The 24495-nt window shown below is 42.7% G+C and overlaps 2 protein-coding genes across 7 annotated transcripts in view; one reads left to right on the top strand and one right to left on the bottom strand.

Annotated features, from left to right (window-relative positions):
- Positions 1 to 15215, top strand: part of KL (klotho) — a 52304-nt gene extending 37089 nt beyond the window's left edge. Inside the window, exons 3-5 of the mRNA XM_065678406.1 lie at positions 3209 to 3477; positions 5998 to 7114; positions 11268 to 15215. Of these exons, the coding sequence (XP_065534478.1) occupies positions 3209 to 3477; positions 5998 to 7114; positions 11268 to 11605 (1724 nt within the window). The 3' untranslated portion in view covers positions 11606 to 15215. The remainder of the gene's footprint in view (positions 1 to 3208; positions 3478 to 5997; positions 7115 to 11267) is intronic.
- A 7102-nt stretch (positions 15216 to 22317) lies between these two features.
- The window catches only part of STARD13 (StAR related lipid transfer domain containing 13), a 321431-nt gene continuing 319253 nt past the window's right edge, over positions 22318 to 24495 (bottom strand). For all 6 annotated transcript variants that reach the window (XM_065678399.1, XM_065678400.1, XM_065678401.1 and 3 more), the window contains 2 exons: positions 24307 to 24483; positions 22318 to 23931 (listed from right to left, as the gene is read on the bottom strand). In XM_065678399.1, coding sequence (XP_065534471.1) covers positions 23814 to 23931; positions 24307 to 24483 — 295 coding nt within the window. In that variant the 3' untranslated portion in view covers positions 22318 to 23813. The remainder of the gene's footprint in view (positions 23932 to 24306; positions 24484 to 24495) is intronic.

Raw genomic sequence — 24495 nt, 5'->3', positions numbered from 1 at the left:
ACGTCAGTTAAAATGCTGATGTCCATTCTCACACTGCATGCTGTAGGCAAGCTCTGTGGCTCTGGGAAAGGGTCTTTTTATTTGGGATTCACAGCCCTAAATTCTTTTACTGTTTACAATATTTTTAATATATATATATTTTTTTTTAATTAATTATTTTTTTGGTCCCAAATATCATTTATGGTTGAATAGAGTAATTACAGCTGGAATCTAATGTAGTTAAATATTAATTAGAGTTAGACTAGAACAGAATTATAGAATAGCTAGGGTTGGAAAGGACTTTAAGATCACCTAGTTCCAACCCCCCTGCCGTGGGTAGGTACACCTCACACTAAACCATGCAACCCAAGGCTCTGTCCACCATGGCCTTGAACACCGCCAGGGATGGAGCAACCCATTCTAGTGCCTCACCACCCTAACAGGAAAGAACTTCTTCCTTACATCCAATCTAAACTTCCCCTGTTTTAGTTTGAACCCATTACCCCTTGTCCTATCACTACAGTCCCTAGTGAGGAGTCCCTCTCCAGCATCCTTGTAGGCCCCCCTTCAGATACTGGAAGGCTGCTATGAGGTCTCCACACAGCCTTCTCTTCTCCAGGCTGAACAGCCCCAACTTCCTCAGCCTGTCTTCATACGAGAGGTGCTCCAGCCCCCTGACCATCCTCGTGGCCCTCCTCTGGACTTGTTCCAACAGCTCTGCATCCTTTTTATGTTGAGGACACCAGAGCTGCACACAATACTCCAGGTGAGGTCTCACTAGAGCAGAGTAGAGGGGCAGGATCACCTCCTTCGACCTGCTGGTCACGCTCTTTTGATGCAGCCTGGGATATGGTTGGCTTTCTGGGCTGCGAGCACACAATGAAGCCGGCTCATGTTGATTTTCTCATTGACCAAAAGTTGATCATTTGATGGGGATTGGTGGGTATCTAACCACTTACTCTAGGGTGATATTCACTTCCCTGCTCTGTCTCTGGTGCAACAAATAAATAGATTGTTCCTTGTAAAGTGGAGCATGTTGACCAGGAGAGCTCTGTGCTGTGTTGACTAGCCAAGGGATTATGTCATTGTCTAGGGATTTAACAGGTCTGAATTCAGAGTCTGAGGGAGAATGGGAACCGCCAGGCCCTGACAGATTGTGACTGAACTGTTCTTGGGTATGTCCAAAGGCAAAATGTAGATCCCTGCTCACCTTCTGCATAGAAACAGGGGCTGAGGGCTTCGCACACCTCACCTTCATGCCTTGCGGTTGAACAGCAGCTGAACAGAGGGTTTTGAGGATCTGTATTTGATGCTTATGGGTCTGCCATATTTCCTTGGACTGTTTCTATCCTAGTGAGCTAAACAGAGTGTGAACTGACCTGCTGTTTAATTTTTAACCCAGTTCTGGCCTGCTTAGTGACCACTTCTTGTTATGATGTGGGGGATTACTCAGGTCAGGGGTTACTTTCAGTAGGTAGTATGTTCAAGGCCACTCAGAAGTGGTTTCAGAAGCAAGGACAGTTTAGGTTTCAGTCAGCCAGTGTTGTGCACCACAGACATAAAAAAGAGCAGAGGGAGAAAAAGGAAAGATAAAAAACAATAATAATTTTCATCGTCGTTTGGTGGTTTTTTTGTTTTCCCTTTTGAGATACTGGTTTGGAAACTTCCAGACTTGTTCAGACTTACAAAAAATTTTCATGTTGCTTCTTTCATAGGTGACACAAGTTAATACATTTTTAAAGAAGGCTTTGAGGAGAATTTTTATGAGGCACTCAGGAAGTGTGGGAGTGCTGCATGATGACTTACAGAAGGGGTGAGATGCTTTTCACAGAGAAGGGCTCACTGCGACCGGTTCACAAGGTGGACCTGCATTGGCTCTTACTCTGCTGGTATGGCAGATGTCATCATGGATGCATGCAGAGGTTAGAAAAATATTGGCATCTTCCAAACATAAAAGAATTATGCCTTTAGGAGGAGAAATACTCTGTTTCCTTAAGACATTTTCTTGTGACCTGCGATAAAGACTGGGCCAAACTCATTGCTTACTTAACTGCAGTTCATTTAATTGATTCAAACAGGGTTGCAATCAAGAAACCATGTGGTCCTTCGTAACTGATTGTAATGAGGTACATTAATAAAACCCAGGAAATTAGTATCTTGATATTCTGGGTGCCTGGAAAATCACTCTTTCAGTGTTACTAGGCTGGCAGACGTGTTCAACGAGTACCCAGTTTGGGTTGACAGACGATGGTGAGTAATAAAGATAAATTCTACTGGCTACAGAGCCAAACTGGAGTTCAAAAGAACATTTAAGATTGCACTTAAATGCATTGCTGAATTAGGGTGGATCTAATTATGTAATTAAAATAAGCACACTCCTTTGTGTTTTCCTGAAGCTGAACTTTGCTCAGGCATTTTGGATTTTGCTGAATCTCAGTGTTTAATACAACTAAAAGAGAGTATCATTTGAATCTTGAAACTGTAGTGTTGGCTAAACTAACAGATGCCAGTAGACCCTAATACTAACTTTCAATATGTGTAGTGATTCTTAGAAGTCAAATAATTGACCTAGAACAGACACATATTTTTAGAAACCCTTAAATATTTAAGCTGGAAAATACTATGTCATGAAAGATGTAAAGAGACAGAATTACCAAACAAAGAGGGTCTCTCTGCATTATCACTTCTACTTAAAATCTATGCTAATAAATATTCATCCACACACCAGAAGTGTTGTCAGTATGTATTGGTAGTGGGAGGGGGAATGAAAAAGAGTGTAACTTCTGTTTGCATATAGGATAGCGCTGCATTAATGGCACTTTGACTGCCCCAGTGTGAGCTGCAGTATGTGTAGCAGAGTGCAGTGCAGTTTTGGCTCAAGTGCTGCAATCGGTTCAAGTGCAGCATGCTCTGCTCTGAGGCTGAGGTTTGGCACGCCTAATTGGCAGCACTGCCTCAAACCACTGCTACACTGATTCTCTTTTTAAATCTAGCTTGTTTAAAGCCAAGCCAGGTACCTCAGCTGCCTTGTACAGTGCACCCATGACCTAGCAGCTACCTGGATGCAGTTGAAAATCTTCCCTAAACAGGCTTTGAGGCAGGCCCTGAGATATTTATCTGACCTATTGCATTGTTCTTACACCTGAACACTGCAAACATTGCTGATACAGTGTAACCCTACAGGGGGAAAATGAGCACTGCGGTAAGCTTGGTTTTGTTTTTTCCTCAGCCATCCGCTACGACGGAGTTAATGTGTTTGGCTACACGGTCTGGTCCCTCCTGGATGGCTTTGAATGGCACAGGGGATACAGCATTCGACGTGGTTTGTTTTATGTTGATTTTCAAAGCCATGACAAGAAGTTGATGCCCAAATCTTCTGTCTTGTTCTATCAAAAGCTGATAGAAAAAAATGGCTTCCCACCTTTGCCTGAAAACCAGCCCATAGAAAGTATTTTTCCCTGTGGCTTTGCTTGGGGAATTGTTGACAACTACATTCAGGTGAGTCTGATGATAAAGCCAACATGCTGCCCAGCCAGATCAGTGCATCATATTGATAAATTTGCTGGATAGAGTGTCTTTGCTGATATATTATTACCACAGTGCTGCAAGGAGATGGTACAAGGCTTTTGTGCCAAACACTCTGTAATTCAGTCTTTACTAGACTTTCTGTGTGTGACCAACGAGATCCAGTCAGATTGAAAAATGTGCAGAAATTGAAAGGGGCCTGATGCTCATCTTCCCTGGATGTGTTACGTGATCAGTTACTGGAAGTCAGTCCTGTTCAAATGAAAGTTCATTAGGTCTTCCAAAGTGCATTTCCAAGTCTATGAAATAGGAAATATTACTGCTTTGTCATGCCCATAATTTTAATGGTAATGTATTTGCCTGCTGTGATAATACATGTTTTAGAAAATGTCCTGAAAGCTCTTAAAACTCCAGCGGCATGCTTCTGCATCTTACACATATATATACTGGTACCATTGTTAGAGCGATTATATGTATTAAGAAAAGTAAACGATATTAGATTTAGATGGAATTTCTCTATTCCTTCTTTGTCATTTTGCATTGTACTGTGTCTGACGGAGGCCTGCAGTGCCCCTGGATAGCACCTAGCTAGATTACGGATCCAGTGCATATCTGTCACTCTTTATTTCAACCAAATCCGATACTTTGGGAGAATCTTCAAATTTTAAGACTTCATTGTATGAGTAAAAGTAGTAGATTAGTTGTGGTCTCTGCAACTGTTTGGCTCTGTAATTGTCAGATGCTGTTTTGGCTTGCAGGGCTTCTCTAACCACAGTAAAGAGGTGTAGTTAAATTCAGCACAGAGGCTTGATCCAAGAACAGAATTTTTAATTTAGATTTTCCACAAACACAGAATCTTTCTTAAGGCTAAAGTGCAGGGGCCTTGTTTGTTCCTTCTCACTCCGAAAGTGAGATCTGACTTTGTTCTCTTGAAAAGTACTTCAGCCTCCTTACTTGGTGCTCCAATTTCCAAGAAAATTCAGCACTCATTATCCTTGTAGCTCCCAGACAGATTAGGGATTAGAAATGGAATTGCTGCTTTAGGGATCAATAACAGCTATAAAGTTGTGGAGGCAGTCAGCCTAAAACAGTTAACAAAATCCCTTCCATCCCCAAAACTTCAGAGCTGAGTATTTTCATTTCAAAAGGCCATTCCAACATTTTGTGCTGTAAGGCTTAGGTAGCATGATTTGTAGATGCATCACAGTGGAAAAACTCTTTTGACAGCATTCCCACAGTATTAGTGGCAATGCGTGCTTTAGTAATCTACAAGGGACAATTCTCCAGGAAAGCAATTTCCCTCAGACACGCTGTTTTTTATTACTTTCTTCTGTAAGCACAGTACTGACCTCTCCGGAGAAAACAGCAACTGATTTTCAGCGGCTTCTTTATATAGTCTGCAAAGCTTCAGCTACAAGTTGAACACTGGTTGTAGGCTGACACCTGCTTTTCAAACAGAGGGCAGGACAAGAAAATCTGAACTCAGGGGGAAACTGTGCACCAAAGGGTGGAGGAAGGAAAAAGGGCCAAATAAACATCTGTGGTACCAGTAACTTGTAGTTTGTATCTTTCCTGTAGGAGTTAATCTAGAGTATGAATTAGGAGATTTTACACTGTGTGTTATATTAAGTAGTTCCCTTTTTTCATTTTCTAGTCCTTATTCTGTTTGTGATATTCATTAAAAAGTGAAAGTACAATTTGTGGGACCCGGAAAAGCTCATCTTCTACTGTGTCAGTATGTCATACAGGCAATTCTGACATGAAGCCCTGAGGACTCACAGGAAATAGCACTTATTGTTGGAGTGACATACTGGGTTTACTCGGGCGCCTGAAAACAAATTGTTCAGACATAACAGCCTGCTGAAATAACTTGGAAATGAGTTCAGTATGAGTTAAATAAGAAAGGATGTCTTTAGCAAGAAGGAAAAATTTTGCTTGTTAACTGAATTTGTGCTAAAAATCAAGTGCAGAGCATTACTCATCTTTCATCATAGTCAGGAAAAGAACACAGAAATGATGTTGCATTAATTATTTCTTTTACTGCGTTCAGGGAGTGGTCTTGAAACCGAATCTTCTGGGTAATTTACAACAGACAGGCTCTCTGTAGGCCCTTTTTAATCTTGAAAGAAAAAACATTTTAAAAATTACTGTAATCTTTGCTGAAGCTCTTCTCTGGAGAGCTGTCACAGGCTTAGTGCCTTATCCCTTGTTTCCCATACAGGCTGGAGCAATCTGGAGAAGATACAAACATGGTGACAATCAGGATGAGCTTGTTCAGCAAGTAGGGTGAAAATTATCTATAGATTTGGTACTTGTCACATGTTAACAGAAAGTTAATTCATTCACGTGAGCCTGATGCTATCAGAGGTGCCAGCAGTGCTAGCTGCAATGTTTTGACTTCAGATATTTCGCTACATTGTGCCTGATAGTTATGATGTTCCCACCTACCTAGAACAAACAGATTGAATCTGGTATGTTTCTTATTCTACCTAGGTAGACACGACACCCTCCCAGTTTCTTGACTCTAATGTTTATGTGTGGGATGTTCACCAGACGAAGAAGCTTATTAAATTGGATGGAGTTTTCACCTCGAAGCGCAAGCGTCACTGTGTTGACTTTGCTGCTATCAGGCTCCAGATCTCTCTTCTGCAAGAAATGCATGTCACACACTTCCATTTTTCACTGAAATGGTCTTTAATCCTTCCTTTAGGTAACCTTTCGCTAATCAACCACACACTTGTACATTATTATCAGTGTTTTGCTACTGAACTTCTGAGAGTTAACATAACTCCTGTTGTTGCTTTATGGCAACCAATGGCTGAGAATCAAGAGCTTCCAGCCCCCCTTGCCAAATATGGAGCTTGGGAAAACATGGAAACCGTTCAGGCTTTTGTTGAGTATGCCAAATTCTGCTTTACAAGTCTTGGGGACCATGTCAAATTTTGGATCACAATGAATGAACCACCTGTGAAAAACTTGACATACACTGCAGGGCACAACCTCTTGAAAGCCCATGCGAAAGCATGGCATCTTTATGACAAAGAATTCAGGAGATCTCAGAAAGGCAAAATATCAATAGCTCTGCAAGCTGACTGGGTAGAACCAGCTTGTCCCTTTTCCAGGAATGACCAAGAAGTTGCTGACAGAATTTTAGAGTTCGACATTGGCTGGCTTGCAGAGCCCATCTTTGGGAATGGTGACTACCCGCAGGTGATGAGAGCGTGGCTTCACCGAAGAAACGGTGTTGACCTGTATAATTTCCACTTGCCTTATTTCTCAGAAGACGAAAAGAAGTTAATCAAGGGCTCATTTGATTTTTTTGCTTTGAGTCACTACACTACTACTCTCGTAGGATGGGAGAAAGAAGATGCAGTAAAATATGACCACTATCTTGAAGTTCAAATGATCAATGACATCACATGGCTGCACTCCCCCAGCAGAGCTGCAGTAGTGCCCTGGGGACTGCGTAAATTGCTCAAGTGGGTTAAATCAAAGTATGGTGATGTCCCAACTTATGTTCTGGCTAATGGAATTGACGATGACCAGAATATGGTGCATGATAAGCTCAGAGTGTATTATATACAGAATTACATCAATGAAGCTTTGAAAGGTAAGGAATCAGTAGTGGTGGCTAATATGTCACAAATCCCAGTGTTAGTATGCACTTTGTAATAAAGTATTTTTAACTTTAAAAAAAGAAATCCTATGTAGAATACTCTATAAATGAGATGTTATTACAGCATAACAGGTTTTCATTTGACTTAACGATTCCTGTTACTAAGCATAGGGAAGACTGACTTTGCACATACTCTGTGTAAGTCAGCAGTAGAAATTTTTGTGGATTCCAGAAATTTAATATTATGTTACGTGTGTAGCTCCACATGTATTTAGGCAGATTTTCTTCTTATTGCACTTCTACTGTTGTTTTGCTTTGTTGCTTCTGCACACTGATGTGCCTCAGGGCTGGGTTTGAGTTCTGTTCCTCAGCTGTCTCTGTATCTTATCCAACAGTGATCTTATCCAACAGTGATCTTCATAATAATTCAGCTATCTATCTCATTATGCCATTTTCTACCATTCAGAACCCAAACCAGACTTTGTCTCAAAGATTCGTACATTATAAAGCAAAAAGGAGGCTTTTAGAGTCATCCTGTCATACAACACACACTGGTTTTCAAGAAAAGCACAAGACCCAGATGAGATTATTTTTACTGATGTAGAATCTTCTACACCTCACTGTAAGCTGCTGCAATGTGAAACTACTGCTTTTATATATGTGTATGCATAGATACGTATAAATCTCACAGTATTTCTTTTGCTTTAGCTTTGAGCCTTTTTGTTGTGCATTTCCATGTATCTTACTTATGCTGCTATTTACAGATAGAAACCAAGTTATCTCTCATGTCTTTGATAAATAACACAGTCAAAGCTGTTTGTGTCCCTTGCTGTAAAATACCATTTAGAACCTTTCAATAATTAAACTTTCACATTTGCAAACATTCTTCTTGAGAGGAGTAAACCCAGATGTGGACACACTGTTTCTACAACTGCCACACCTGTATCTCAAGCAGGTATAATACAACCTCTTTCTCTTTTACTCCTCTTTTGTACATCTAAGCAGCATATTAGCCCTTTTGGCCATGGCATCAGGCTGGTTATACACACTTTGTGGTTATTTAGTGAGATTTTAAACTCAGTTACAGATTCCTGCCACCCAGGCAGAATATTCTCTGCCGAAGTATGGTCTGCTTGTTGTTTGACATCCTCACATTTGGTCATGTTCAAATGCCAGTTGCTTGCTTGTGCAAAGCTTGCAACACTAGCTAAGTTATGTCCCTAATCTTTGTGTTAATTGCAAACTTTGGAAGGAATAGTTTTCTTTCAGGTTGTTGATATATTTAAGTTCATTTAATATCTTAGTGCTAAAAGCATGACCATGGTAGAAATACACCTACTGTTAGATTTACCTGCAATTCCATTTCTAGACATATTAGTTCTGTTTGAGAGCATATGAAACCTGTTTATTAGGGGCTCCTCTTGACCTCATAACATTCTGTTTTCTTGATCCGAATGCCATATAATACTAAGTCAATTGCCTTGTGAAGTTTTAAGTATATTACATCAAACATCATAACTTTTATTGATCTGCTGATCTCATAAAAAAGATGTCAAGTTAGTTTGACAAGATCTATTTTTCATAAAGCTAAACTGACTGGCATTAACCATATATATCACCTGTAATTCTTCTTTATCAAGCCTTATATAATCTATTCCATTCTTCTGCTAGTAGTGAAAGATGGCAGGCAGTTCCATGATTTGCTAGGTCATCCTGTCCACTCTGTTAAGTATTGGCTTTTAATCTCTTCTTCTGTGATTTCCACCTCTCTCACAGGTTACTGAACATCAATATTAAGTGCCCAAGAGTTCCTTCTCCAGCATTTTGAAGCACTGGCTGCGTGTTTTCTGCATTGGTAGTTAAAAAAACATGCTCTGGCTATATTTGGGCATATGGTTTCAATCTTTTTTTACTGTATGCCTTCTCTCCATCCTACCACTTTAGACTGTACCAGTTCTTGGCACTTCCATTTTCAAAGTGTGTATGGATATAGGCTTTTATCCCAGTTCCTGTTAGCCAGAACACCTGCACATAGAACAGTCTTGTTGAACTTCATGAGGTTCATATGGGCCCACCTCTCCAGCCTGTTAAGGTCCTTGTTGTGGTTTAACCCCAACTGGCAACTAAGTACCATGCAGCCACTCACTCACTGGTCCCCTGCCCCAGGTGAGATGGGGAGGAGAATTGAAGGAACGTAAAAATCAAAACCACGGCAGTCCCTCTGGATGGCATCCCTTCCCTCCAGCGTGTTGACCGCACCACACAGCTTGGTGTCTTCAGCAAACTTGCTGACAGTACACTCAATCCCAGTATCTATGTCTGTGACAAAGATATTAAACAGGTCCAAATATCGACCCCTGAGGAACACCACTCATCACGGGTCTCGACTTGCACATCAAGTCATTTACTGCAACCTTTTGAATGTGACCATCTGCCAATTCCTATCCACCAAGTAGTCCATCCTCTTTTTTTTTTTTTTTTACAGAACTTTGTGATTTGTACTCTGATACCAGTATCTCCCAGCCACTTATTTCTCCTCCCTTTCTGTCCAGCCTTAAAGTAGCTCCTATGTTTTTCAACTTAGCCATCACATGCATGCCACATTTTACATTTTACTGTCTTTCTACCTTTGTAATGGATGACTGTGTCCCTGCTAAATAGGGACATAATACTTTCTTTAAAGCTGACTCTCCCAGTTTTTGACATCATATGCTCCTCTGTAGTGTTTGGTCCATCATTAATACCATTCTCTTGTCTTCTCTTGCTCTGCAATAGTGCTTTTGTCCATCTTGTCCTTACACAAGGAGCAAGCTGTTAACCTTGGCATCATGACTGATTCAGGTTTCTCCAAAACTTGCATTTTTTTTGCAAGACCCTTTGCAGTAACTGAGATCAGAGGGGATTTGGAACATGTGTGCTCTCACCTTAAAGTTCCTATTCTGCCTTCTTCCAGCTGGTTTCTGGGACTGCATGTGGCAGCATTTGTGCGTGTGATGTTGCTCACCTGCATTGTTCCAGGGGAGCCAACAGGTTTGTGCAGATAAATGATTCCAGAATACAGTACAAACCCTTTGGACTGAGACTATGTTTTTAAGTGCTTTGTACACTAAGTGCTTTGTATACTGTTTAAATACATCTTTGCCAATTGAAAACAACAGACAGCAGTAACCATTTATGTAACATCGTTAAATCCACAAGCAGTTCTGCAAGCACAAACTAATTATTCTGGGTAGCAGCTCTGTAAAAGGGCAGGTACATATTATTCCATTTTACACATGAAAAGTAGTCTAGAGGCGCTAAATGTCTTGCATATGGCTGCAGAAATAATTATTTCCAGACACACAAGAAAATGGCAGCAACCATTAATTTTCAATCCTTTGTTCATCTGCTACAAGACATTGCTTTGTTTTGTTAAAAATAGTGATTTTGAGAGGTAAAACATTACAGTTTGTTTTTACTACCGTGGATTAATTGGTTTTGTCAAGTGGGATGATGGCTCAAGGTTAATGCTTCTGTATTGCTCTTCCAGTATGGTTTGTGGACATGTTCTTAGTAAAGACTGATACAGGTCATCTTGGGTCAGAAACTCGGTCAATAACAAGAGAGAACTATGATTTGCATAACCTTTCCATTTGCACTGGTGATGTCCCAGTACATGACCTTAGCATGGCGCCATCTTTTCCTGGTGCCTCAGCTCATGAGAAGTGCAGCCTGATGTCCCCTGTTCCTTGGCTGTCAGGAGGTGCTCTGCAAGGAAGATGGAGCAATCGGAGAAATAGGTTGCAGAAATCCAGGTGCAGAAAAGCCAAAACCTACATTCTTTCATATATAAAAAAGAGGGCCATCTTTTCATGGTAGGCTCCATGCTAATCATTAAACACAGTCATACACTCACAGCTGTGTTTACCAAGCACAAGGAAACAGACTGCAGGATACTCACAGATCACACTGTCTGGCAGAAGCTGACAGATTCTTACTTTTTAAGAGAAACAGTTCATAGATGTATTTTACCTTATTTTGAGGAAGAGAAGTGCAGATGTGGGTTTAACATCCCCCTGCCTCTGCATTATGTATTGACATATGGTGCTACTTTTGAAAGCCAAAATGATATTTATTCATTTCTTCAACTCTTTATTTTCTTTTACAGCTTACACTCTGGATAACGTTAATCTGCAAGGATATTTTGTCTATTCTTTCAATGACAAGACTGCTCCTAAATATGGTCTCTACAGTTACATTGCAAATCAATACGAACCAAAGCCTTCTATGAAACATTACAGGGAAATAATTGACAATAACGGCTTTCCTGGTCCGGAAACTCCTGAGGTGCTGTGCCCAGAGGAGACTGCCTCGTGTCCTGAATGCCACTTTTTCCGAACCAGAAAATCATTATTAGCCTTTATCTCTTTCATATTTGTTGCTTTTATTGTTACTATATTCTTCATTATTTACTACTCCAAGAGGATAGAAAGAAGGTATAAATAGAGCTGCTCCTTTGAATACATCACTCGCTGCCCTTCCTCTTGCATTCCCTTGGGAAACTTGAAATAAGAGCGCACAATGTTGTAATTTCTTCAGTACTAGGAAGACATTTACATTTCCTGATACTGCAGGATGTTGACACTGATAAGAATTTGCTAGCATATGGCTTCCAGAAATCATATTCTCTGATGTAGTACATTTGGTTTATGACCAGTCCGTAATTCCTGTGGTTGTAGTTCTCTCACAACTTTCCCTGGGACCTATTGTTGATGCTTTTCCTTCCTTGGTTTTGCCTCACTGAGTTGGGCAAGTGAAAGCATGGTTTGAAGACATGGGGTGATAGAAGAGCCTAAATGTTGAATTATCCAAGAGAAAACTGAGGAGAAACAAAATGGCTTACTTTTCCAAATTAGGGTTTAATGCTGATGTTGCTTGATTGGAGCCAGAACCTGACTGGAGCAGCGAACGTGGCTGAGCAGAGACAGAGGAGAATTGCACAAAGCAGTGCTGAGGGAAAGGAAACTCCCTTTCCTAAAGCAGATCCAGGGGGAAGTACAGGGAGACACAGGTCTGTGCTGCTGGGAGCGCTGGGTACATAGGTGAACTACTACTTAGGTTGCTGACGGCTGCATCTGACTGCCGGATGTCATTGGGCAGCTTCAGCTAAAGGAACTGTGTCTTAGTGGGGGAAGCAGCAGGGGTAAGCCCGGGGATGGCAGGGGTCATGCCATCTGGTGGGAAGAGATGGAAAAGGTGAAAGGGCTTCTCTTTGATTTGCTCAGTAGAAAAGCAGAGAGCAGACACTGGGATGTCTTTGCCCTCTCAGTTGTCAGGAGGCTGTGTGTCTGACTGCACTGTATTGCTCTGTGTGCATAGACATGGCAGGGCTGGAACACCCTGTCACTGCCCTTCTTCCAGGAAGTGAAACTAAACAGGGGAAGTTTAGATTGGATATAAGGAAGAAGTTCTTTCCTGTTAGGGTGGTGAGGCACTGGAATGGGTTGCCCAGGGAAGTTGTGAATGCTCTATCCCTGGCGGTGTTCAAGACCAGGCTGGACAGAGTCTTGGGTGACATGGTTTATTGTGAGGTGTCCCTGACCATGGCAGGGGGGTTGGAACCAGATGGTCTTAAGGTCCTTTCCAACCCTAACTGTTCTATGATTCTATGATTCTAAGTTGCACACCGCTGCCACTCCACTGCTGCCCACCTACTTACCTGCTGGAAACTTGAGGGTAATTTAGTAAGATGGTCTCTGTGTGCCAATTATGTTGAGTGTGGAGACTTTAAATCCCACCATTTTGGTGTAATAATCCAGCACTTTATTGCTGGTTTTGCCAGGATATGAGATCCTGGAGGTGTTGCTCCAAGCCTCTTACAGGGTGGTTGGAGGGTCTCCTGTGAGCAACTGGATCTGCCTCTGGCAGTGTTTCATCCCAAAGTACTACTGAACATCTGAAGGCCTCTCGTTTTTCTCTCAGCAAGACGAATTAGCAAAATAGTAACAACATTATCAGTAGGAATAGAGAGGGAATGGAAAAAATCACTACATTAGGAGTGTCCTTGGTGTAAAGCAGTGGTCATTTTTATCCACTCTCACACTGTAGGCCTGCATTGCCTTCAGCTGTAATTGTATTTTTATTGCTATGTGAATAATGTTGCTCACTGGAAAGAAGATTTTAAAAGAAATGTGCTTTGTGTTAATTAAGATTTATTTATATACTAAAGCTGATTGTGCTGTATTAAATGTGATGTTTATCTACTAGATGACTAGTACATGTCTAAATGACCTCCCAGGGTTCCTTTCAACCTGAATACTCTATGAATCTGTGATTCTATACTGTAAGTTAAACCATATTGAATGTGATTTTCATTTGTAATTTAAGGTTATATTTTTCTTATATATTCTATATGTAGAAATAGAAAAAAAATAGTATCCTATCATAATGATTAATATATTTGTCCTCTAGTTCCAGTCTTAAAATTGTCTCTCTTTGCACTAACGTATATTTTGGTTTAAGTTGATAAAGTTGAAAAATTCAGGGTAAGTGATGAAGTATTAAAAATATCCCTGAAAGTTATTTATAGCCTAATAGGACATGCTGAAGAATAGAAAAATTTAAACTGATGTATATTTATGCATTGGTGCCTGGCGCAGTGTGGATTACAAAGAAATAGCCCTCCCTACATGTGTGAAATGCCAAATGGTTTTCCCCACGGCATGGCAATGAATCACCTTGCAATACATAACTCCGTTAGTTAGAAGCCTTCACAGTACATAACAAAAAAGTGGCATTCATTTCATCCAGATAGTAGCCAGGTCATACCTAACCTATATGTGTGTGTGTGTATGTATGTTACAATTATTTTGCTGTTGGTAAAGCAAAAAGACTCTGGGCCTGATCTTTCTTTTTTGGCACGGGTTCTGGGGGCCTGGTCAGAGCAAATCCAGGTGAGCATGGGTGTCATGATGGTGGGCACCAGCCCATCCTGACACATCAGTAGCAATTAATCATCCAGAGTTGCTGCCATGTGCTCTTTAATGGCCCAGCTACAGTGCGATGTGTGAAACAGCAGTCGGAGCATGGAAGAGACATTTCAGGCTCTTCCTGTGGAGGCCGGGTGATATGTAACCACCGACAGGCAGATGGCACCAGCTGGATAGCTAATTTATAGATAAATTGGGATTTGTTGCTATGAAGCTATATGATCACATCCATTCATGGTGCTGTGGCCCATAGAAGTAACACAGCCTTCGGCACAGTTACTACCTTCATAAAAAGTATCGCTGCAGAGCAGTGACTGGCTTGAGCTGGGCACAGCAGTTGCCAAAGTCTTCTCCTAAGCAGTGCTGCCTGCGCACAGTGGTGTGTAGCTCTCAGAGTCTGAACTGCACAGGCTGCTCTGATGGAGGTAATGGTATGGTTTTACCTTGGGAATCTGCTTCATTTTCTGTAATCAGGGGCCAGCATCTTGTCAGTCTTCTTAAAGAAAACCATGCTCCACTAACAGCAAAAAAGCTCGTGAATAAGCAGAGATTAGGTACCTGTCCGAGGAGAATTGTGGTGTGCTCATGCAGATTGATGTGGTAATCACCTCTTGCAATCAGGCTGTGGGATATGGGGCACTTCTTCCATTCGATACCCACTTGTGAGTGATGATCTGGCACTTCCCCATCACCACCTGTGCATCTAGATCAGAAGTGCCGACAGTAGCAAGGGCTTTGAGCAGAGAGGTCTCCATAGTCAGACTGCAAAGACAGCTCAGGGGAGGATGGTGGTTTATTTTCTAAAGAGCAGCCAGAGTCTGTGTGTGATGGATGTTAACGGGTAGCGTCTTATGTAGACTAGTTTCTTGATTTTAACTGTTTCTAGAATGAAAAGCTGGTGTCAGTTTGCTCCATGCTGCAGATCAAACATGTTGTAGAAGAAAAAAATATATTTTTATTTAAAATATTTTGGTGACATGAGTGGAAGGCTTCTGGTTTATTTCTTGAAAATACTGTGCAGAGTTCCTGCGAGAAGGATATGTTTGCTAAATGAAAGAATGAATGTTACATTGCTTTTATAACAAACTCAGAAAGGAAATAAAGATATTGTATGTAACAAACTGTAACATGATCTTATTTTAATCTGTCCAATTTCTCTGTCTGCAGCATGAAGTACAGAGTACCTCAGGAGAGGCTATTCATAATAGCTCTGCAAGGAGTTTGTGTTGCTGTTTGTTTTTCCAGTGCTGCATAAATCATAAATAACTATAACTTTTGCTGGAGATTACTGGGGCTTATATCTAAACAGAGGTTTTTCCAACAGACCTAGGGCTTTGGAGGGGTTTTGGGTCTTGGATTTTGTGTTGTTTGCTTTTTTGGGGCTTTATAGCTATTACTATTTAAAAAGCCTGTGGAAGTAACCAATATAACTAACACACCTATCCTATCCTATCCTATCCTATCCTATCCTATCCTATCCTATCCTATCTACTACATCCCTAACCTAGGATATATAATGTACTCCTCGCTGATTTTTTATGCCATCAGTCCTTGCAGGGAAGGAATGGACCTAGGCAGCACCTTCTCAGTCCTATGTGCTTGGTTCTCAGGAGCCAGAGGAGCCTCCCAGCCAGAGCTTCCCCCCAGCACTGTGCTTTGCTGGGGTGCATATCCAGGCTGGAGCAGTGCCAAGCCCCAGGCACCTCCGGAGCGGGACATACGGCAGGGCCCAAAGGAAAAGCAGAACCAATGGTGTGTCCTGGTGGGATGCTGAGTGAAAAGTGGCTTGGCTCTCAGCAGTGAGCTGGCTGTTGCATCGCTGCCTTCTGCACTCAGAGCTCTGTAACAGGCTTTGGACAGGGCTGTAAACCAGCAGGGCTGCACAAACACAACACCTGACCCAAGAAATCTGTTTTTCCTCCTGCAGAGGGAACCGCGAATTGGCCGAGTGTTTCCTTCTAGAGGTGTAATGGTATGAACTACCTGCGCTGTAAAGTTTTATGGGGTGACAAAGTTCTGTAGCCTGGCAACAGTGCAGTCGAGCTGGAGGCCATCGGATGCCCTGCCAGGAAAGGGAAGGGAGAAAGCCTGTGAGGAGGGCTTCACAGCTGCACCCTCTCTGGTCAGCCCAGAGAGTGCCCCAAGGAGTGCCAGGCTGCTGCTCCTCCAGCCTGGGACAGGCATGATCCAGGTGCTTGGTGCTGTGGGAAGAATGGAGCAGGGCCAGCTCCAGCTCTCTCACCAGCTCCTGCTCCCTCTTAGGGCATATATTTATTTACATTTGGGCTATGAAATGGGGAGCTAAATACCAAGGTATGACACAGGTATGACATAGGTATGCCAGGGCATATAGTTTATTTAGAAGACAAAATACTGTTTACAAGCCTTACAGATTTTTTGTTGATAGTTACTACTTTGCAACAACACTTCTGCCTCCCTCTCTCCACTAGGATCAAATGGGTCTTATTTCCGAAAGCTGAGAAAATAAATGCTCATAAAGTAAGCTGTCAGTATAGCAGTTGTCTCTCCCAGCACTAGATGAGTCTTTTAAGTCCTGTTCTGATGGAAGTTTGTGAATTTTACACACATTTGTAAGTCATTTATCTGCCACATTGCTGCAGGAGCTGTAAGCGGATATTGCCTTTCCTTGCACCTCGCAGCGGGAGGTTGCAGGGTCCTGCACTCGGCAGCACGTGGTTGCTCCTGCTTGGTATTCACAGGCACATTCCTCCAGCTGGTGATATATTATTATTGGGCTGGAAGAAAAATAATGCAACCAAGCTCTTATTATTTTGTCCTTTTATCAGTTTGGTCATATTAATGTGGGATAATCATTATATGAATGCACAGGAGACGCAGTCAAGGACATTCATTTTTAAAGTCCTCCAATGCTCTTGTAGTTCAGTCATTCATCTTCTGTCTTTAATTACAGCAAGTGATCTCAGAGGCACTTAAAAGATTAAATTACTCAATTATTTGAAAAACCCAAATGCAATAACTGTATCTCTTTTCTGATAAATACCAGTGATTGCTGGAAAAGGTTGCCCGAGGCAAGAAACACTAGGAGGCCAAGGAGGCCATTTTGTAACACTTTGGCTTAGCCCAGTGATACCCGTTTAATTTTTCCTTATTTGCAACCATTATTTTTACTTGCATTGATAAAACCCACAAACTTTTCCATCGCCGTCCTGGTGGTTTCAGGAGGGTGATGAATGTCACTGCTCGGCTATTTACAAATGTCCTTCACTGCAGAGAGAATGACATGAGCCCACTGGATGATAACCGCAACTCAAAAGGGCATAAGGCCATCTGCAGCAGCAGAGCTTGTCCTTCCTCACCATCAGCCCTACTACTCACCGCAGATCCCAAACACAGCCACTGAAGAATGGGAAGTTTTCCCTAAACCAGATTTTTTGCCTCTTTTCCAAAGCAGCAGATACTCAGTGAGCCCAAAGCTGCGAGCCTGGGTAAGGGGGGCAGGCTGATGTGATCCCTCCTCCCTGGGCCAGGGGGAAAGGGTCATGACTCTTCAGGAAAAGAGAAATACAGGCTGAAGATGTAAACTCCTGCACTTTCTCTTCACAGGCTGAGTTCTGAGTTCCTGTCCCATTGAGAGCCAGCCAACTGGGCAAAACAGCAGAGCAGCCATGGACCCAGGGCGATCTCCATCTGCAGCCTTGGTGTGCTCATTGCTTGTGCTGGTTAGCCAGCAGTGTGGCACGCGGATGGATGTTTGGTGTTGATAAAACTCCCTGCTTTACCTCCATGGCAAGTCTCTAAACTGAAAGAGTCTAGCAGGAAACAAAGGACTGAGCATGTGGGCAAACCAGAGCAGCTGTGGTGCTTCTGGCCCTCCTGCAATGAACACCAAGCCAGGCTGCAGCCACTGTGGTGCGCTGGGGTGGCCAAGTGGGCTGGCAGACCCTGGGCTGCTGCCCCACATGGGTCTGGGGTTAGGCTGCAAGCAGGCACCCTGCTAGCATCTGCCCTGCATGCGTGGTGGGGCACTGCTGGCCTGCAGATACTGCTGGGCGGTTACTGTTGTCTGCTCCACCACCTGCGGTTCCCACGTTCATTTAATTAAATAAGCGGAAAAAGGAAGCAATTCGATACCCATCCTCCCAAGGAAAAGGAGTCCTTCCAGCAAGGAGCGGGCCAGGAGAGGTCTGCGCAGGGACAGATGGCCCTGCGGCTAATTTGCTCCCATGAATTGCAAGCTGTTGCAAATCCTCGCTGTAGCAAGTGCTGGCTCTGCGTTTCAGCCATGTGCCTGTCTGCTATGAGCAGGTGAAAGAGAAAGAGCAGAGTCTGCAGTTTTAGGCTGAGTTTCCCTAGCGCCTTTTGCAGAATCGAGTATTTTGATTGAGAAATAAGCTGTAATCCTCTATCTGGCTGCCAGCAGAGCTCCATGCAGCTGCTCTGGCCAGGCAGGACAGCCTCCTGCTGGAGCAGAAGCTCTTGCCACAAAACGAGGTATTTTCTCATTAAAGCGCAGTCACAGTGGACCTGATCTTGTCTCCTTGCAAACAGCTGGCAATGAACTCCACATTGCAGTTCAAGTCTCTGCTCAAGGCAAAGAGCAGTTCACTGCATTTAAGCTGCCTTTAGCCTCCCCATCCTGCTGGACACACACCCCGTGGGAGAGGATGAAAAGCCCCAACTTGTCACTGCGGTGGGACTGAGGAGCATCTGCACAGTGGTGTAGGAGCCTGGTTGTTTTCCTGCTCGCACCTCCCTACCTCTTTGGAGGAGAGGAGCAGAAATGACCTGTCCTCACTCTGGCACTTTGTCCCTAGTGCGGGGCATGGGACAACTAAAGACTTAAGCCCTGGCTGGCTGGCAATGCCCAGCTCTTTCAGCTGGGTATTGGACCACTGATTGCTTGGCCACGATCCACCTGCACTGAAGGCTGAACCCTGTGGCCTTCTGTGCAGCCTGGGCTGGGGAAGCAGTGCAGACAGGCATGCTGGGACCAAGCGGGGAAGAGGGCATTTAGGGCTAAGGAGCTGGGCCTAGGCAGTGGAAAAGAGCAGTTTAAAACTGCTACCTGTGGGAGGTCAGTAGTAAGGTAGTGGAATAGACATCCTGGTTTCAGTCAGAGGGGTGGAAGAAGTTAAGTGTCCAGGTTACTTTTTCTGTAAGAGATGCTAACCTTCATCAGAGTCATAGAGGCTCTGGTGTCTGAGTCCTGTGAGTGGAGTGTGTGAGACCTTCCCAGGATTAGCCTGTAAGACAGGCAAATAGGTCTCTGCAGTGTTGTAATGCTTTCCCTGTCATTTACTCATTAACCCAGACACAATGCTCTGCTCTGTTTTAGCCCTTGAGTTCCACCTACCCTTGTTTGCTTGAGCTGAATTTCTTGCACACTGAAGTAGGACAATCTACAGTCACACAGTGCAAGGTGGGATTTGTTCCGCATCCGTTGCTGCTTTGGGGGAAAACATTAGCTTTCTACATAGTATAGCTGAGAGAACCATGGTATTGAGGGTCACAATTTAAACTGCACATCATAAAGAAGTCCAAACACCCACTTTGCTATTAATCTGGGGTTTGATGCCCCATATTCCAGGTCCTGTCACACCACGACATGTAACTGCAGTTGTAACAACTGGTGTGCCTGGCGTAGCACCCAGCCAAATGAAGCCCTTGTGCAGCTGTGACTGACACACATCTGGCGGAGAGCATCACATGGCTGTCCCAAATGCCCAAGAGATTGTGGATCATGCCTTTTAAATGCTGCTTTCTGTCTGGCAAGGTCTGTATTCACTCCCCAGCTCTTCCATGTCACCATTAAGCTGAAGCAGCAGTATCAGTTTTTATCCTTTCCTACTTGATTTGCAGGCTCCAGCAGTCCTTTAGATATTTCTTCTGATGTTTTCATCTCACAGTCATTTCTGTATGTTCAGCATGTGCTCTCATCTAACAACTACCTGCCATTTCAAAGAGCAACATCTCTTAGGCATGCCAAGATCCTCCAAGGCTGACACTAATTCTGCAGAGCAAGTGCATCAGAGGGGTGCCTTGCTGGTGACTCCTGCAACTTGTTGTAAAGAGGATGGATGTCCAAGGATTCAGTATTATAAAGATCACACATAAGAGGAGCTGAAATACCAGTGCTGTTAGGATTAAGACAGTCTGCTTGCCCTGACATTGATGCAGGTGGGTGGGAAGGAGAGATGGGAATGCGAGAGCATCACACGCTATTTTTTGCAAGAAGAGACGGACTTACACAGCTGACCATCTCTGCCATGGCAAAGAATTGGAGACAAATACTTCCTTTTGGTCCAAAGTTTAATACTGAGCTTCCCCTGAATGGTGGGCCACAAAGGCTTATCCCCTCATAGATGGTCCCTCATGGATGACTCCCTGCTCAGCATCCTGTTTTGAGACTGTTTCTTTTGATAAATCACGAGAGTTGGAGAGATACAGGTCCATCCAAAGGGACATTTATTCCATCCGTAGACTTGAGTAAGACAAACCTGAGTAACCACTATCCTGCTGTTGCATCTTTTTTTCTTTTGCAGTGGCTTGATGGATTTGACATGGTGGAAGTTTGATGATGCGAACCTAACATTCAGCAACCCAGCTCGAGTCACTCTTAGGCACCTAGACTTGGTTTATTGACAAGGACGTAGCTGCAGAAACATGGTGGAATTCAGTGGGAGTCAGGGGCCTAAATGCTGTGGAGGACTTGAGTTTAACTTCCTCAAGCCAGCAATCCTAGCTTAACGGCTTCTTTGGAAAGCATATATTTGTTATGAAGTTCATATATAGTTATAGGCACTATAGGATAGGTATAATGGGCAACAATATCATTTTGAGCCTAAAATCATTATCAAAGTCCTGTATCAGCAGAGTTTAGTGTACAGGAGGTTGCAATTAAGAAAGCAAGAGCTTAAAAAATGTACCACTTTGTTTTCTGCCCATGGATGAAACGAGCGCACAGAGGAAACGTGATTCTTCAGTGTATGCAAATTTATTCAACTCTTCCATTATTTATTTACACCTAATGATTGATACCAACAGATGAGGTAAAAATATGAGGTATTGGTATAACATTTAAAAATGTAATTATCATAATGCGTTCTCAAATGGCAATGTAACAATACAAAATACTGTGGTAGCTGAATGGTAGACATGAGATAATGTGCATTTTAAAGAAATCTTATGTCATTGATACATAGCTTAGAGATGCCAGAAGCACATGACAGAGCTTCTGCAAGGGTAGGAGGACAACCCCACCTTGCTAATGGTGGCAGGTGCCACAGGGTTCCTTCCAGCTGAGTGATGACTTATCAGACAGGATAAAACCACTGTCCAGGCTTTCCCTTCACTTCCTTAAGAAATTATTTACTGCCAGAAAATTGCCATTCCCAGGGCCAGAAATTCTGTACCCATTAACACTGAGGCACTACTGTATTAATTAATGCAAACTAATGTAGCAGAAGTGCTCCAATTGCTCATGTTTTCAGCTCGTGTTTTCAGAAAACAGCCGTCATGAAACCTGCTGCCCCGGCTACAGGCATCTGGGGAGGAGGTGCTGCTTTCTGGGGCTGGCAGCCCCACTGGAATCAGGGGACTGGCTGTGCCCCACCAGCTCCCAAGCCACCACTTGCTCCTGGGAAGGCTGGACCTGGGCAGTGGTGCCCTGCAGCTGGCTAGAGACTGCCAGACCCCAACAAAACCACACCATAATTGCACAGTGCAACTGTTGCTGGCCATAAACTCAAGGCAGGAACTCATGGGCAGCCAACCTCCCTTGTCCTGTGAGTTGCACAATAAAATGTGGGTGAGCCAGGTCATGGGGGGAAGATGACAGTGACTTTTTGGGGTCCTGCTGCTCCATGGAGACCTTGCCCCTGTCCATGCCAAGCTCCCATCAGCTTGCTTCCTCAGATTGCATGGCTGTTCCCTACCAGCATAGCCCTTACATGTGCGCACAATGGCAGGTGGGACAGTGCTCTAAGAGCTATCAAGGGCCACACAAGGTCCACCCCACAGCCTGCATTCCTGGGGCAGATTCAAAGCACTGGCTTTGAAGAGACCGCCTATTTTACAAAATCTGTAGCTTCATGTAGGAAATGTATCCTGTTTAATTGACCTCATATTAAATCTTAGTGGATTTTGCTGGAAGGACTGAGCTAAAACACTGGCTATAAATGACTCAGCTGGTTTATGCAGCAATAAATAAAAGTAAAAGTGAACAACTGTGATTAATGAACAACAGTATTAACAGGCTTGTACAATCTTATTGACTCATAGATGTAATATAGTTTTTGGTCATAGGTTAGTTAAAAACAGAATGAAACCCTGCTCCAAAGATAACATCAAAAAATTATTATTATTACTTTTAAAGCATTGTTCCATTAGCAAAATAATAGGTCCCTGAAAATGAAATTATAAATAGGCTTAAATGGCTCCTACTCCTCATCGTCGGGGGCTAATCCTCCTCCCACCAATGCCTACAGAAGCAGGATCATGCAGATCAGTGCATTATAATATGAAAAGGCTTGCTGTTAACTATAAAAGCAATCTTTCCAAATATAGTCTGCATTTAGTCTTTTAAATTTCCAGGATGTCTTTAAAAGCTTAAAAAAAGTTTAGTTATTTGTATAGTAAGAATATTAAAAGGAATGGTGTTCATCTGCCTGTCTTTGTGTCCACTGGATACAGAAAATCTGCTTTGGAGTTCCTTACAATTAGCCATCTGTATGGGAGAAGGAAAGGACAACATAGAAACACTTACTCAGAACTTAGACAAAAGGCTAAAAAGAAAGAAAGAAAAGAAAGAAAAAGATTTATAGCTTAATAACTTACCAGTCTGATTTCAGACACCTCAGTACACACAGCATTATCTTGTACTCTCCAAGAATGAGCAGTTACTTTGAATGCTGCACATAGTGAGGTTCTCAAGTGGCAGATATACCATTACTATAATTAAGGCAACAGGTAAGTTTAAAACACCTTGTACTAACAGTCACAATTCTGCAGCTGAATATAAATGGGCTTCAAAATGTCTATCATCTCAGTTACATTTCCACATAATTTATTTGGTGAAACTGATCCACTCCTCATTGTTTTTCAACGTAACTTCCTACTTCCTTAGTTCTTTTAATTCTTCCTACATCTATTTCTAAGTACCTTCTCATAGCATACACAAACATGGAACATATTTGAGAACAGGCGTTTCTGTTATCACACGGATTATGCCTGGTAGTCCTGTGATAATAGCAAACACAGCTTATGTAGCAGTGATACACTAAGAAACAAGTGACAGATTCACTTAAGGTCCAACTGATGCAAGTGATTTGCACTGAGTTATATACAAAATAATTAATTTATACATATACATATATATAGATATAATATAGATAAATATATACACACTGTACATATTTTATTTACAATTAAAATATGCTTCTTAGAAGCCTTTAAATACCAGAGTTATGTGACACACAAGTAATGGCAATAGTCTGATTTTAAAGTACTAATGATAAAAGCTCTCTGAAGAAATGTTTAGTTCAATAATAGAAATTAATAGAAGGGATGTGGCAGGGGGAGGTGAAGTCTCCAGAATAAAAGAACTTTCCCATAAAATTCCTCTTTTGGCTTTGTACAGACCCAGGTCTGGTCAGATTTCTGCTGCTTAAAGAAGACCTTTGCTTTCAGGATTCCTGTTCCTGCCAGACCCCGATTTATGCTCACATGCTCCCAAGAACACTCCCTCAGATTTTTGTTTCTGGTCCCTCGGCAATCAGAGGCTGAAATGAGTTTCTGATCCTGGCAACTTCTGCTGCGCACAGATGTCCAAAGCCTTTGTTGTACCACTCTGGGGAATGTCCTCTGAAGAAATGGAAACAGAATTATTGAGAAACTCAAATACTCAAGAAATATGCCCACAGGAACAGGCTTGCCATGATTCCTACTCCCCGCTGTCAGCGGTAATGGTGGGAACTTTACATACTTGTCACTGCAAGTGTACTATGAAATTCTCCCTTGCAGTAATCAAACAAGCAGATTTTATTGCTGTGTCACATTGTAATAGCTGTAGGTGCTGAACAGAGAAAAGAGCTTGGTGGATAGGAAAGACTGCAGGAAGATTCCAAAGCAGCAAAGCTACACTGACCATGTCCTCTTGTTCCCCACACCTCCCCTCCCTGAGCTGGAGGTTTTTGCCCTGCTGAATGGACATGTGCTTTTTGCAGGTGGGATACTTACTTTAGGTCAATTCTGCAGATGTGTGTTAGCCTAGCTTTTCCTGAGCCACATGGCTCTATCAGGTACTGAGAGTCCATCACGATGGCTCGCACAGCTCCCATAAGAGGAGCCTCTTCATGCTCCACAGAGACAGCAACCAGCATGCACATCCCCTTTGGCAAATCTGTCCTCCATGTCCTGCAGCAACAC

Source organism: Lathamus discolor, chromosome 4 (assembly GCF_037157495.1).
Source record: "Lathamus discolor isolate bLatDis1 chromosome 4, bLatDis1.hap1, whole genome shotgun sequence".
NCBI classification, from domain to species: domain Eukaryota; kingdom Metazoa; phylum Chordata; class Aves; order Psittaciformes; family Psittacidae; genus Lathamus; species Lathamus discolor.
This window is presented reverse-complemented; position numbering and strand designations above follow the sequence as displayed.